This window comes from Triturus cristatus, chromosome 11 (genome assembly GCF_964204655.1).
Source record: "Triturus cristatus chromosome 11, aTriCri1.1, whole genome shotgun sequence".
NCBI classification, from domain to species: domain Eukaryota; kingdom Metazoa; phylum Chordata; class Amphibia; order Caudata; family Salamandridae; genus Triturus; species Triturus cristatus.
The window spans coordinates 874,639,426-874,655,524 of NC_140594.1; the positions used below are offsets into that span (position 1 = coordinate 874,639,426).

Here is a 16,099-nt window from a genome sequence, read left to right on the forward strand (position 1 = left end):
GTTGAAGGCGGATGTTCTCTGCCTGATTTGCCCCTATCAGGAGCAAGCTGGCATAGTCCAGACGGGATATTACAGTTGCCTGAACCACCAGCTGCCTGGTGGGAGGGTCAAAAAACTTCAGGACAGATCTTAAGCCCCGAAGGACCCCAAAGCAGCAAGCAGCGGTTTTCTTGGTGTGCCCAATAAAACTCAAAGTAGAGTCCAACCATACTCCTAGGTTTCTCAATACCGAAACCGGAGTTGGAGATGGCCCTAGTTCTGAAGGCCACCATCTGTCCCCCCAAAGTTCCTTACCCTTCCCGACAACCATGACCTCGGTCTTCTTAGCGTTGAGCTGGAGACAGTTGGCACTCATCCAGCTCGCCACTGCCCTCAGTCCATTCTGGAACCTAGGGGCATCCACATCAGCATCCCCGCTGATGGTCACCGCCAACTGAGTGTCGTCCGCATATGAGACCATATTCATGCCCCACTGTTTGACGACATCAGCCAGCGGTTTCACGTACAGATTGAATAACGTGGGGCTCAGCGAGGATCCCTGAGGCACCCCGAGGCCCAGATGATGGAATTTGGACTGATACGGTGGCATGGCCACGCAGAAGGACCGGTCGTCGAGAAAGGAATGAAACCACTGTAGGGCTAACCCCCCAATACCTATCTCCTCAAGACGATGTAGAAGGATGCGATGTGAGACAGTATCGAAGGCGGCGCTCAGATCTAATAATACTAGCGCCGCCGTCTGTCCCCCATCCAGCACCGAATGCAGATGTTCAACCATTGCGAGAAGGGCTGTCTCCATGCTGTGCCCAGTACGAAACCCGTTATGCGTAGCATCCAAGATGTTAGCTCGAGTGAGATGGTCAGAGAGAACCTGGTTGACGTGAGCCTCCACCAGTTTTGCCGGCCAAGGAAGCAAAGAAATGGGCCGATAACTCTCCGGCTTCAACGGATCCAAAGAAGGTTTCTTCAAAATAGGAGAAACCACTGCACGCTTCCATTTAGCTGGAACCCTGCCCGTAGCCAGCGAGATGTTTATCAGGGAGTGGACCGAGGAGCGCCCCAGAAAGGACTGGTCCCTGAAGAGGGCAGGTCTTACCGGATCCAGAGGAGAACCCGATTTAATCTTCAGGGATAATCTGTCAAAAGCCTCGGGTAGGAGCAGGGGAAAAGAGTCCAAAATAAGAGGGGTAGAAGAAATGTCCACAACCTCCAAAAGTGGACTTGTACAGGGAAAGGCCCGATAGATGCCCTGCACTTTCTCCAAAAAGAAAACAGCTAAAGCCTCACATTGAGAGGTAGATGCCATAACCGGGGAGGAGATTCGTTTAGACAGAAGATCTTTAAGGGCCTTGAATATGGTCTTAGATGGGTTCAAGCTGTTTCGGAATTCCCGAGAGTAGAACGCCGCACGGGCTCTACATATGGCACGATGATAAATCTTAATGGAGGCCAGATACGCCGCTTTCTTAGCCGTATCATAAGTCCTCCGCCATTCTCTCTCGGCCCGCCTACAATTCCCTTTCAAGACACGTAGAGCACTGTCATACCAGGGGTTTGACTTCTTAGGGCTCAATTTAGTTGTAATAATCGGAATCAAGGAGTCAAGCGCCCTGGTAATCCATTGACAAAACTGGTCATAACCTGTTTCAACATCATCCAGAGATCCTAACGGATCAATAGTCAACACATGATGCAGGTCCTCTAGCCTAAGTTTACTCCAGTGTCTTCTAGGGACCGATCTAACCGAGGGAATAGAGGGAGTCATAGGCAGAGAAACTCGAATATCCACTAAATAGTGGTCAGTCCATCCTAAAGGTGAGATGGAAAAGACCATGGCTTCCGATAAATTAGTAAAAAAAGGGATCCAATGTATGTCCCCCTATATGAGTAGATTGTGAAACTTTTGAACCAGCTGAAGGGCCTCGAGATCCACTAAAAAATTCAAGACAGCCGGGGAGATCTGATTATCCAAATGAAGATTAAGGTCTCCCAGGATAGAAAAGTTGGCGCAACCAACTGCCAGAGAACTAACGGCATCAGGGAAGGCATCTCTAAACGCGACATCATTACCCGGAGGTCGATATACCACCATCCCTGAGATCGAGAACTGGGGGCTGATCGAAATCTTAAAGGAGGCGCTTTCGCACCCAGCGATGTTTAAGACATTCCAGCTACAAGGAAGGGCAATGCCCCCTCCTCTAGTTGGGCGATTAAGAGTAAAGATGGAATAATCAGGGGGAAAAGCCAGATTGATAATAGCTGCGTCGTCCTCCTGCAACCAAGTCTCCGTAATAGCAAAAACGTCTGGGGTCTCATCCTGCATAAGGTCCAAGATGACTTGATGGTGTTGCACCAAGGACCTAACATTCAGGCTAAATATTCGAAGGGCGCTCGCCGTGTCCTTACTCCGCAAGACTGAAGCCAAAGGCTTCTGGCGCGTAAGTTCGGGAGAGCCCAAAGCCCATCTTTTACAGGCACAGCAAACAGGGCCGCTTAAAGGGTGGATGTTTACCTGATCGCACCTAGGGAAGTGAGTCTCCATGAAACGTGTGTGAACAGGGAAAGGAATTGATTGACTACCAATGGATGTAATCAAGCAAAAAATACAAATACTGCATTCTTACATACAAATGTAAGTAATTTGTGAGGAATTAATGCTAATCACACAACAAAGGAGGCCATAAATAGAACTAAACACTGATGAAGCCCCTTGCAAAAGCAGAAAAAAACATTGCTGGAATGGAGCAGAAAATGTACCAATTTCAGCAGGAAGAATACAAAGAGACCACTCTAGGATGTGTATTACAAGAAAAGGCAGGAGATACAGTAATGGGATAGTTCTGAGGTGAAATAATCCTACCAAAGCTTTCAGGTGCCTAAACATGTGAATCCATATATATATATATATATATATGGACAAAGGAGGAGTTGAACATTAGAAAGAGACATAAAGGAGTTCTCTGAAGTGATAGGAATGATTCAGATAAAAGGAGCTAAAAAGGTGGTGTGTATGGTATCATTATGTTAGGTTAATGAATCTTATAGAGCGCTCACATACTGATGGGGCGTCTTGGCACCAGCTGAAAGATGTACAAGGTGGGAGTAGAATAAAAAAAGATCAAGAAAAAAAAAATAGTTTCAAGAGATTTCATGAAACCAAGCAGATTGGCCATGGCTTTAATATATGAGGGAAGGGTGTTCCAGGCCTGAATTGCCCCAAAGACAAATCCTCTGCCTCTCCACTTCAGACACCTGAATCTGGGGACTACAAGTAGATTGGCAGAGGACGAGTATAGAGACTCGGATGGTACATACTGGGTTACGGTGTTCCTCAGTAAGGCCGGGCCTTGATCATAAAGTGCTTTGTAGATGGGACAAAGCTCTCTAAAGATGATACGGGGTCTGACCCCTAGCCAATGAAGAGATTTGATTGCTTGGGAAACTGAGTGATGTCTGGCAATCTTGAGAAGCAGACGTGCTGCCACGTTATGCAAAGTCTGTCATTGATTAAGCACCTGCTGGTGTGCATTCAGGTACATTCCATTGCAGTAATCGATTTTCGATAGAACTAAGGAGGTGACTACTGTTTTTTTTGTAGCTGAGAGGGAATGAAATGTAGAATTTTCTTTATAGTTTTGAGAATAAAGAAAGCAGAAGATGTGACTGCATTGACTTGGTTGTGATACGACGTACGACTATCGTAGTAGTAGATATATTTATTCAAACAATAGCATAGCAAAAGCTATTGCTATATACAATTAACTGCTCCACTGTCGACTACTTCCTACTTTATGAGTGACCTCCAGACCTGGGTATGGGACCTGGGAGATGAATCAAAGTCATGGATCACATTGGCTGCAAATCTTGCATATCATCCACATATGGAGTTGACCAATTCCTGGACCTATTCTCATTTTCAAAAATCAATTATAAGTATTAGCGGATGGTGTCATCATCAACTTAGAGCCATATCTACTTTACGATGCCTGGCAAAATCCACCATGTCCTCCTTTCCAAAAGTTTACAGAAGTACAGATCCTGGTAAAGGAACGTCAACCACGTGCATTTGTGAGTGCCCCTATTGCAAATCTTCCACCAGCTTCCAAAATACAGGATGCAACTGAAATTGGTTCTCAAAGAATTGAGAGGGTTGGCTCCCTGTCACACAACACAGGCTTGTGTTTGCATAACAGATGCAAATGCCTGGTTCAAAGATGACTTCAAGCATTAACAATACAAAGAAGTGTTCTACAAACGTGCTTGGTGGAATTAAAGTCCATGACAAACTGAATAGCTTTCTGTGTCGCAACAAAGGCTGCAAGACTTATGGTCAAAACTAAATATTTAAATTGAATTAAAGGTCAAGAAACTATGATGGTGAAATCTCCCTTGTGAGACATGTTTGGATTTCACAGTATGTATATTTTGATAAACACATTCTTGCATGACCTACTAAGAAGACAGATGCAGTGTCTGATTCTGCTGTTTATCCCTAAGCCTTTAATCATGGGCCTTTTGTCTTCCTGTGTGGTTCAAGTCTAGCATTTCATCAACCTGTGCCGTTGAAGGTGTCGCTGCTTTATGATGGGCACAAGATTAGTCAGGGTAATTTTACTGTCAGCGCCTACTGCTAGATTATTCAATTTACCCTTGACCTGAATCAACCCCTCCAGCAAGAGCGGCAGGGGTTCAGACGCAGAGAGACCAGCGGATAATTTGCATGAAATAGGATGACCTCAGTTGGGGATCATTTCATTGCTGACTTCTATTACCATAAAGTATTGTACACAGTTTGGAGTCCTCAGACTTTGAATGCTACTTTAGGTTTAGAGTTCGAATTGGAACAAACCAGGCAGGCAAGATAAATGTTAAAAGTGAAAGAGAATGGAACTAATGGGTGACCATTGTGATCCTACACAGACACCATTGTTGGAGGTGAGGCAAGAGTCTAGGCTCACAAGGCGGACCCTTCCTTTCACTAATGATGTAAAGAGGCCACCCAGTGTAGGAGCAAGGCAGTTCTCTCTAGCAAACACCAAGAAGCACTCTAGAATGTTGCTTTCTTTGAAGACGTCACCTGGGGGTTTTGAGGTGTGACGTCACATGATTCACAAGATGGTCCCTTTAAACAAATGTGATGGTCGTCACAATGACCATCTCAGATATTGCAGAACCAATAATTGGTCTACCTTATTAAAGGGCGCAGACAAGTCATACAGCATCACCCACCAGTCACCGGTACAAAAATGGGTCTGTTAATCCCTTCCATCACTGCAGACATCCTGAGCTGGGAAAACCCTCAAATCGCAGGCCTCAATCTGGCCCTGCAATCGAAAGCATCAAGATGTTAAAAAAACAAAAAACAAATGTGCTACATAGAAACACTTAACATAACGTTGCATAATTAAATAACTTGATATTATTTTCTGTAATCCAGTAAATACAACAGAGTTTTACATTTTGGTTCATGTAACTGGTGCAGACTCAAAACAAATATATTTTCTCCTCTACTGCCTGAGTCAAGAGTTTCTCTGATTGAGTTCCATAACCCACTTGAATATTGACCTATTATTTTATCATCTCTCTGATGAAGTATGTCTTGTTTAAATTCCCTTTTCACGCAAACTGGTTCTGAGTTAAATGTATGCATTATCAGGGAGCGTGAAATCCGATTCCTCTGTATGGCATGTGTATTTAATTCAAATTAAGGGGCTTATTTATGAAAACTGTTGCATCGCTGCATGAAAACAGCAATGCAACAGTTTTCACTGCACCCTCCTTGTGACATGATGGATGTGTCATATTTACTGTATGACGCATCATGTCGGAAGGAGTTACAGATACATCAGTATTCCTGACGTATATGTAGGCGCAAAAGTGATGCATTGCTGGGGTGCGTCTGAAAACAGACGCAACTCCAGCAATGTGTCCTTTCACGTGGAGCAAGCCCCATGTGAATGTGCCTGCATCAGTCTTATGCCTGCTGTGAGGCAGGCGTAAGATATTGACGTAAGGGGATCCTAGAAGTGGCGCACTGAAATCGCATAGATTTCAATGCGCCACTTCTATGAAGTTTTTTGCTGGGGAACGGCCACATTATACATTATACCTAGCGCAGGTATAATGTGGCGCAGGGGTTTACAGAGTGATGCATCTGCCTAGATGCGTCACTTTGTAAATAGGGCGCAACATAGTGAATTTTTTACGCCACCGGTGCGTCACAAAAAGTGACCCACCGGCAGCGGAAAAGTGACGCAAGGCCCTAAGTATCTCCAAGGTTTTTGCACGTGACATTAATAAAGAACAATTTGCAACTGCTCGAAATTAAAACCACACTACATAGAAAGAACCGAGATTCACCTTATCAATGCTTCTTTTATTTCCTCCCTGCAGACAGTTTTGGGCATGTTGATCCTTCCCATGAGCCCCTGCGGGACTTGGCTCTTGCTGGAAGCAGTTTGGTGATGTGGGAAAAGTCAACTGAGAATCGGCATTACAATATGGCCCAAATAAAGAGTGTTAAGCAATGGGTAAGAGACAGATGCTTGGAATTATTATTGCTGCACATATATTTTTCATGGGTTAATTCATATCTGACATGAAATCACCATGTTTTAAAATAAGCCTCAGTAGCGAGCACTATCAACATTTAGTCCAGATGTCAGGAAAAGGGGTTTGCTGAAAACAACTTTGTTGAATCTCTGTTTTGTTTGGTTGTGATGAATAATGAGTTTCATTTTGCAGACACAATCTTCTGACTTGTTGCATCGTTCGTTCATTCATCCCTGAATCAATGGTACACGTAATATCAATAACAGACATTTCATTGGATGAATGAAACCTGTGGAAATGTTAACCATGATCTGAACGTTTTTGCCCAGAAGCCCAACCTAACGCCCTATCATATTGCACATCAAGACTGTTCGGGCCTGACACTCACACAGCGCCTCCACACTCGTGTCAGGGTCCCACAGTTATGGCGGGGGCCATACTCGTGGCAGAGACCCCACAGTTATGGCGGGGGCCACACTCGTGGCAGAGGCCCCACAGTTATGGCAGGGGCCACACTCGTGGCGGACCCCCCCCACAGTCATGGCGGGGGCCACACTCGTGGCGGAGGCCCCACAGTTGAGGTGGTGGCCTCACAGTTGTGGCGGCGGCCCGCAGTTGTGGCAGACCTCCGCATTGCAGTTTCTCATTACGGAGGTCCTGTGTTGGCCCCCCGCCATGACTGCCGCGCCTCCGCCATGAGTTCAAAGGCCCTTTGCGAACCGGGCCCTCAATTCTTAAATTGTCGATGGCTGCAGGTGGTGGGCACTGTCACTCATTTTTGGGGACTAATTTTTCATCATCAGACTTTGACCCAGAGCAGGAAAAAGAAAACCTAAAACTGAGAAATATGGAGCAAGTGGGTGATAGGACAATGGGGAGAGGAATGATATTTTATTTCCTGTAATAATCCTTCCTACTAATGTACAATTAACAGAGGTACTGTAGGCTAAATAGGGAACTTACAAGGTGACTGCACCACTTATTGCCTTTATAACAGGCAGAATGAACTTGAATATTACTCCGACTCCTTGAGTAAAAGGAAATTGAGCATATTTAGCAGTGAACATTGTCTAACTAGGGCTAGACCGCCACCCAGATCTACCCTAAGCCTTGAAACATTAGCTTTAGACTAATTCAATTACGCCGTGATATACCTATCTTCCACTCAGTCCTCAACCCTGGTGGGAACGAGCAACATCCAGTAGAGGGGAACCCTCCGTTAAGCAGGACATGTCTCAAACCGCGAAATCAATGTACCAGATAACCACAGCTGGAAACCAAGAGGGTGAGCCATGCTCTCCACATTTATCACCTCAGACAGAGTCATAACCATGCCGTCCTAAAAAGAAGAGACCGTTCCCCTCCATATGTATAGAGTGGGAATTGCTAGATTGTGTTGGGGGCAGACTAGGTCTGCATTGTGGATCCTTGAAGGTGTATAATGTATTCAGAGAACACACTTGTAAAACAATAATCAAAAGCCTAGAACCTACCAATATGTCCTTGGTAAACCCCAGAAACTTTTCCAGATCAGCATCCCATGCGCATCTTTCACACACAAGTAAATCCACAACTCACCCCCTCCCTATGATAGAGCTTTAGGTAATTCAAGCGCTTGGAAAATATGTTGAACCACAGTGGAAGCGACCAAAGGTTGCGTGTAGCAATGACTCAGGCTCATTACATGAGTCTCGCATTCTGTGATATTCCTAGACAACATGTACGGAGGAGGCCATCCATTCAATCAGTACTTTGGTCAGTAAAATATCAATTGGCTAAAGCATTTTGCAAACCGGTGTATTTCAAAGCCGTTCCAGAAAGGTTGAATATGTCAGACATGAACCCAATATGGACTGGGTGCCAGGAAGAGACTAGATATGTCTGACCAAGGATGTGGCAAAGGAGAAATTGAGAGCAGCTGCCGAATCAATCTCAACATGTAGCAGGGTTCAGCAGCTATGAATCAGTACAGACGCCTGTCAGGGACACAGAGTGCACCCTGCATATAAAAACTAGTCTGCATGCCTGGAGTCATATAAACAGCCCTCCCGGCAGGTGGACAAGGCACTAGTGTAGCTTATCAAATAATTGATTTGATAAGAAACTCAGTTGACAGCTCCATGAGCAGTACCATAGGTATTGGTCTTATTTTAATAGTGGGAGTTTAATCCATCTCTCAACCATTGCCTCAACATCATGTAGGGTACAGATTTTATTCTCTTCAAACATCGCTGACATGAGTCTAAACAACAATATCTAGAAATGTTACCCCAGTTGACACCAGTGAAAACAAGAGTCCTGCTTAGCCCAGCCTGAGTTAGGAGGGGAAGAGTTCGGACATACCCTTGATGACGTGCAGTCCAGATCGCTTCCTAAATATTGTTATATCAGGGACAATCCATGAAGTTTGAGCATCAGAGTTCCTTTAGTAAAGAACATATCATCTGCATGTAATGAGACTACTATTTTGAAATAAGCTGCTGTCTGAATGTTACAGCCGTGGTCTAGGATTGTTTGTGTTTATCCCAAGGGCCCTCCTACACCCCACGACTTGCGGAAGGGTTCTCATTTGTCAGCACTCCGGCCTTATGGGAAACATACATAACCTGCAACATAGCAGGTAGGATAGTCCCAATGCTCATTTTCCTGAAAACCAATTACAGACACCATGACCAAGAAAGTTGACATTCTCTTTATCCAGGTACTCTGCAACCACAGTGAGACCATGGTATACATGGGCTCTCATGTAAAAAGTTGATGAAGGTAGGGATGCTTGAACCTTCCAGGCACAAACCCAGACTGATCTCAATGACTTAGGTCCCAATTAGGATGACGGTGGGACAGCCACTGAAAGTCCTTCGGTGGCAGTCCCACCGCCATCAGACCCATCATATCTGCCCGCCATATTTCAATGGCAGATGGCTGGGTGGCGGTCTGAAAGACCGACCGCCATGCATCTGAAAGGCTCCTTGAGCCTGCCGGTGTAGGGAGTGGGCCATATTCCCTACAATGGTGGCGGTGCCTGCCAGGCACCGCCATAGGGATTACGATGTCCTTTTCCGCCCGCCTGTTCATGGCGGTTAACCTGCCATGAACAGGCAGGCGGAAAGGGACTGTAGTGGGCCCCCCTTACCCCTTGGCCCTCCGATGGGGGCACTAAGGGATACCTATGCTGTCCCCCTACATATCCCTGCACCATGTGGCAGGCACTACATGGTGCCTGCCACATAGTGCAGGGTGAATTCTTTGCATTGCGGTGGGTGCTGCAGTCAGCAGCACCTGCCGCAATGCAAAGAATACAGGGTGCAACCGCCTTGCAGGCGGTCAATCGTAAGCCCTATGGCGGGACTGCCAACGGCTAGTCGATCAGTACCATTTCCGATAATCGGACCCTTAGTGTTCTAATATAAAGCAGCGAATTAGTAGCCAATATCCCTGCAAGTATCTTATCAGAATTCAAGGGAGATGATGGCTTTTAAAAGCCCATATAAAAGTTTTCAAAAAGCAAGATGTTAGCTGCCCCTGGATACTGATCTGGCAAAACACGTAAGGGAGAACTGCTGTAATTGCTTGCAGAAGGACTTGTAAAAGTCAAGAGCTGATCTGCTGGTGACCACATCTTGGTACAGAGGTATTGACAACATTCAGGGTAATAGGGTGGTTGTGCCACACCCATGTAATGTCATTCAGAGAGGGAGGACATATCTATTCCGCAGTTCCTCTGGCTGACAGACAGACAGAGGTTTATATCTCAAAGTATATAAATCCTTATAAAAGGAGCAGAATGTAGAGTTTATAGTTGCATGTATACGATTGACTTTTTACTTGTACATGATACAAGCATAATTTATGTATACCATACAAACTTTAGGTAATGCCCCACAGACTGATAGTTATATATTAAACCACTTAAGAAAATGCATTGGTGTCCGGTTACCTGATAATTAATTTGACCTGTACTTCTTTCTGTATAATTTGCTTTTTATTATTCTTCTAGCTGACACGACCTGATCAGCCAAGTTTGATATGTCTTGTGTGAGAGTGGGGGAGGGTGTGGTTATTCCCCAATGATTATTTCTGGGTTTCAGTGTGGAGGTAGTATGCATGTGTATTCTGGTCTGTTTTTAGTTAGGATGCTCTGTGGAGGCTCATGTTTAGGATGGGATCCTCTCCCCCTGGTATTGTCCTTTGGTTATCAGCCCCTATTTAATTCTAGTAGTGGTTCAGGTCCTGTAGAGGTATTGTCTGAAAGTGACGCCTTCATATGTCCACATGCTTTACTTCTTCCTCCAACATTTCCTGGGGATGCTAGGCTGCTTGTGGACGTTTGTGATTGGACCCAGGCTTGAGTAATCCCATTTAGGTGAAACTGTGTGTGGCACCACAATCCTACATTTTTCAATATGAATGATGCCACTATCCTAAACCTTTTCAATATGAATGACAGTTGCCATGTAAACAATTCCATCATAGTTCATGCCTTTCATATCATAAAATGTTTCTTCAAGATGTTTTTATCCTTTTTGACGGATTTTTAACTACTTCCCCCCTCCTCCTTTTCTTTTTTTGATTACCCAAACAGAATGTGGAACCACCTTCCGATCATTCTACCCTCTGTCCACAATAGCCATTTCCTTCACATCACTGCTCGTCCTTTTTGCTTATCTGAATGGGGTAAACCAGTACCCTTCTCCTCTCCACCTCCATGTTTTTTCATCCAAAACTGTGTTTACTTGTCCCTCTGTTAGCATATATATATTTGCTGTTTCTATTGTTTGACCTTACACCCAACCATTCTTGCCCCTACGTACCCTTCCCCAATCCTACTTACATTTTTCTTGCTTTATTTCCTCTTTCTGGCCTCCTACCACTCTTGGACCCTATATATTTTGCATAAGTATGAGAAAAGGCCACTGCAACTGGTCGTTTTTCTGCTTTACCCTAAAATGCATGCCCTCATAATGATAGTTTTTTTCTTAGGAATTGTTAAAACATTTCAGAAGTTTTTTATTATCATTACCCCAGACCTGGGTTCCGATATCATGATTATACATTGTGACCAAAATGCTTCGATTATCATTAAATGTACATTTCGCAAGGATGGTTCTCCATTTTGGTGTATCACCAGAATTATGTATATTCCGAGGTTTGTTGCATCTTTAAGTTGATGTCTTTCATGCAAGGCAACCATTATGCTCTACAGTGAGAGACAGATCAGAGTGCATTAAAGCAACCATCATTTGGAATCAATAAGGCTGCCAGCCACCACAAGACCCTACTTGTTCACATTTGACTTTCAGGTGTGTTTCTCTGGCTTCTGGTTCTGTTTTTCCTGCCTACAATGTTGGTGCAGGTCTAGAAAGTTTTAAGGTCATGATCTACTCATGATTAGGGGGTGTGCGAAGAATTCCGCTCTGCTGGCAGAGTTTGTGGCGTTTTGCCCACTCCGTGCTCTGTGTGGAGTTCCGATAAACTCACGGGTTGTCGCCGCAGGTCGCGACTGCTCGCCTTGAGAAATATGCTGCCCATGTTGAGGAAGCTGCCGCTTGAGTAGAATGTCTACTCGAACAGCAGAAAGCATCTGTGCCCTCTGGCGCGATGCGTAGTGCCATTCGTGCTGATTTTACAGCCCAGGACAAGCTCCCGGCACTAAAAATCAGTTGGAGCAGCGCGACTTAACAGACTCTCTCAGTGGCAGAGCGCCACGGAGTGCGGCAGAGTTTTTCCAGCACTTCTCGGAGTTCCTCAGAGTAGAACTCTGTGAACTCTGCCCAGGCCTACTCATGCTGGACATTGAATAAAACAATGTTAATGTCCTTGGTGTTTAAGTCTCATTGGTGCTGCTCACAAACATCTTTAGACTTGACTTCTATTCATTAATATAGTACTATGGTTGAGGATTACAATATAGTTTTGTCTTGGGGAAAGAAGTCATGACAACAACAATTGTGGCAAAGATGAATCTGAACAGTGTTATCAGGACAGTACTGTCAGTGCGCAAATGCTAAAGGTTCCACATTTCCTTTACCTTCACTACTGGTGTCTATGGAATGCCTTACAATGTAGATATGTCCTAAATTATTGTAGCGACTATTTACCAATTTACTATTTCCCCTAGGCGAGAAGAGATGACTTCATTGACTTTGATTACAATATCCTCCTTCATGAAATTCCAACAGAGGTGAAGTATTAGCATGAATCCTAAAGTTTCATTTGCAGACTCTTGCTGTTACAAATGGAGTCGTGGAGAAGTGTGGCTCAGGGGTTAGAGGCGGCAGACCCGGAAGCTGAGATCGGTCCTGGACCAGGGTTCAATTCCCCGCCTCGGCGGGTCTTGGGCTAAAAATTCCACGGACTCGATAATTCTCGCCCCGGTGCCTCCTCGACTCATGGGTTCACACTCTGCGACTCTGAGCAATAGCTTGCTTAATCTCCACAACGGCCCCTCGTGGCGGGATGCCTGACTTTCACCTTGTGGATACCCTGCTATCTCACAGGGGAATACCAGGACGGGTTCCCTAAGCAAGCGCCGGGAAACCCACTGCGGGTAGCTGTGCGCTATATAAGCTCAACTACATTTACATTTTTACAAATGGGAGAGCAACTTTTTTCTTTTGTTTTTATAGGAAATAGTTCCATGTCACATTCGTGTAATCTGGTACCCCGGTGTGCCTCTGAAGGTGAAGTATGAGTGTTTCCCAGTGTCGCACAGTGAAGGTTCTGAAGAAGGAAGCACGGGATCACAATCAGAAGAAGGATCAGCTTTTTATGGAAATTTTTAGTCACAATTTTTGGGTTAGGGGCAATTGGGAGACTAATATATATATATATATATGTATGCTCAATAACAGAGGACTGATTATATACCAACAGAATAGCAAATCGGCATTGCTACAGTTCCTGGAGATGTATCATAATGAAATTGTCAATCTAGATGTTTGACTATGCACAAAATTGATACTTATGTAATATTTGGAAATTGAATAAGTAAGGTAAAGGCTGAAAATATGAAGACCTTTCAACTCAAAGTTGAATTACAAAGCAGTAAAAGTGCATGCAAATTTCACAAGAAGGTATGCAGAAAACATTTCTAGCATTATGATAACTCATTGCACTCCTGAACTAAGAAGGTCTTATTTTTTGTTGTAAATCTTTTTATTGTCATTTCATAGTGTACAGCAAGAGCAAAACAACAGTAGTATGCATGACATAACCACAAGAGCGACCCCATAATAGCGGGGTGGCTTGAGTTCTATTGAGCATACAGTGTGCCATGAAAGGAGAAACAGAGTACATACATTGGAGGGTCACTTGTCGGTATCAATTGTGACGCTAGTACCACAATGCGGTTTGTGGAGATGTGTATAACACAAGAGTATTATGTAAAAGATTTGAACAGTGGGAGTGGGGCTCAAGAGAATGATGACAAAGTTAACTGTTCTGAACTAAGAATGTCTTATTGTAACAGAAATGGAAAGTAAAGAGACCATCATCAATAATTGCTTAACAAAAGATACTTTGTCTACACTTTTTTTTAAAAAATGAATGTGCTACAACACATTTCTGTGAGTAAATATAAACTATGTAATCCAAGTTGGCTACCCACACTACAGTATTAGGACAAAATGTTTCCCTAAAAGCCAAACCAATATATTCTCAAGCTCCTACTTTATTTCTTGGAAGCAGATACCATATGGTGGCTTAAGCTGCGAATATACGCTATTGCGAATCAAATATAAACATAGGTCCTCTTATAAGACGACCTATGCTTAAACTCTTTTTAGAGTTACAGCCTCCTCTCCATGTTATGCTTCGATGACCAATTCACAAGTTGAGGTCTCACAATGCCCACCAGTGGCTCTACAATATGAGAATAACCCAGTGGATGATGCTGAGAAAGGAAAGAAGATTGTCCGTCTTTTATTTCTACTTGGTGTCACTCAAACAACCATACCAAAGTTCCATGGCTCCAAACCGGTTCCTCGGCAGGTTGCTATCCTTGGTGGTCGGGGGTTTTATTATGCTAGAATTGGGCCACTTTTTATTGACTTAGTCTAATCTTCCCTGCCTTTTTCTGCTTCTTGTTCTATACCCCCCCACACACACACACTTCTGGTTGTATGTCAGAGTGTTGTATAAAGGAATATCGCTCAACATAAATATCATGTCCTAAATATCGTTCACAAATATATTTTCCTACAGTGTATATTTTCTATTCCTACTTCAGTGGGGTGCCATCTTTGTAGTGGATAATTATGTAATTCTGATAAAGTTTTTCTGATCTCACACACCACCTCTATCATTGTCAGTCTATGAATATATATGTGAATGCTATGTCTAAAGTCCAGACTGTTTTATTTGGTACTATGTTCACCCACAATTGGTCATCCTTAGACTGCCAGAGAGTGTATTTCTCCTTGGACCATGTCCACCAACACTGAAATATATCATGGATCATTGAAATCTGCCTACGTTATTTCATCACGTCATACAACCTTTACTGTGTTTTATGAGTCCATTATACCGCACTGAGAACCAGTCAGCACTTTGTAAAGCCAATAAATTATAATTCAATCAACTCCATGGATCTCCGTGATGTAATATGAATGGTGGATTACGTAAAAATAAGCTCTGTGTTGCCTTTTGTACAAGGATGGTGAGTAGGCTTTCAGTTGAACTGTCTCTCCCAAAAATGTTAGGCAAGGCTATAATAGTTAAAACGTCAGTGTAATGCACATAAACATTACTGAGTGGGCCTAACAAACTTTGCAGTGTCTTTGATGGGGATTGCTTCTTCATCATACTAAGGAGGAGTCGTTAGAGTTGTAAATGTTGAGAAAAAGTACAAATTTTGACTCACATTTCCTTTCTCAACTGTAACCAAGAAAAAACAATCAATAAAAATTCAGAGGCAATGCTGCACTCTCTGAAAGAAAAGTGGTCTATGTCCAAGAGAAGGAGCTGGAATCAATTGGAATGCTAATGCTGAGTGAGGCAATGGAGTAAATAGGGGTTGTTAAGAGCTACAATTGTTGTGCAATGATCCTGTTCCGTAGATGTCACTCCTCTTCTACACGAGGATACGCAGTGTTGGATTTTGGTCCCTGGTGTTTTTAAAGCACCGTATGGCTAATCAGTTGGTAGGGAATAAGAAGGATACGTGATCCAGTCGCCTTCCAATTAATAGTTTTATATCAAAAAAGAGTGGATCACTTGAACCTGTTGTCCAGGGTTTGGTGGTTATCCGGCCGTTCCTTAAAAAACCCTCATTCACGTTTTTAGGTGGATTGTCTGGCGGTATATCTTGGTTCTCCGCCTCGATAACGTGATTGCATCATCATCGGGTTTAGTGTTGTGCTACCTCCACCTGGAGGAAAACCACTGGATGTTACAGTAGCGATCAGAGATCAAAAATGGACAGAGTGCTCATGTGTCGTGAAACAGTGGAAGTTAAAAAGGGATGTTTTCTCATGCTACCTGGACTTTAGTCTTTATTGTTGTCTGGTGCGTGGAAAAAGAATAAAAAATAGGGGAGATTGTACAGCAA

General features: G+C 43.8%; 1 protein-coding gene across 1 annotated transcript in view; it reads left to right on the forward strand.

The window, feature by feature from the left end:
* The window catches only part of RARRES1 (retinoic acid receptor responder 1), a 59,636-nt gene extending 44,506 nt beyond the window's left edge, over positions 1–15,130 (forward strand). Inside the window, exons 4-6 of the mRNA XM_085634739.1 lie at positions 6,394–6,530; positions 12,671–12,733; positions 13,179–15,130. Of these exons, the coding sequence (XP_085490865.1) occupies positions 6,394–6,530; positions 12,671–12,733; positions 13,179–13,334 (356 nt within the window). The 3' untranslated portion in view covers positions 13,335–15,130. The remainder of the gene's footprint in view (positions 1–6,393; positions 6,531–12,670; positions 12,734–13,178) is intronic.
* Positions 15,131–16,099: the final 969 nt, after the last annotated feature.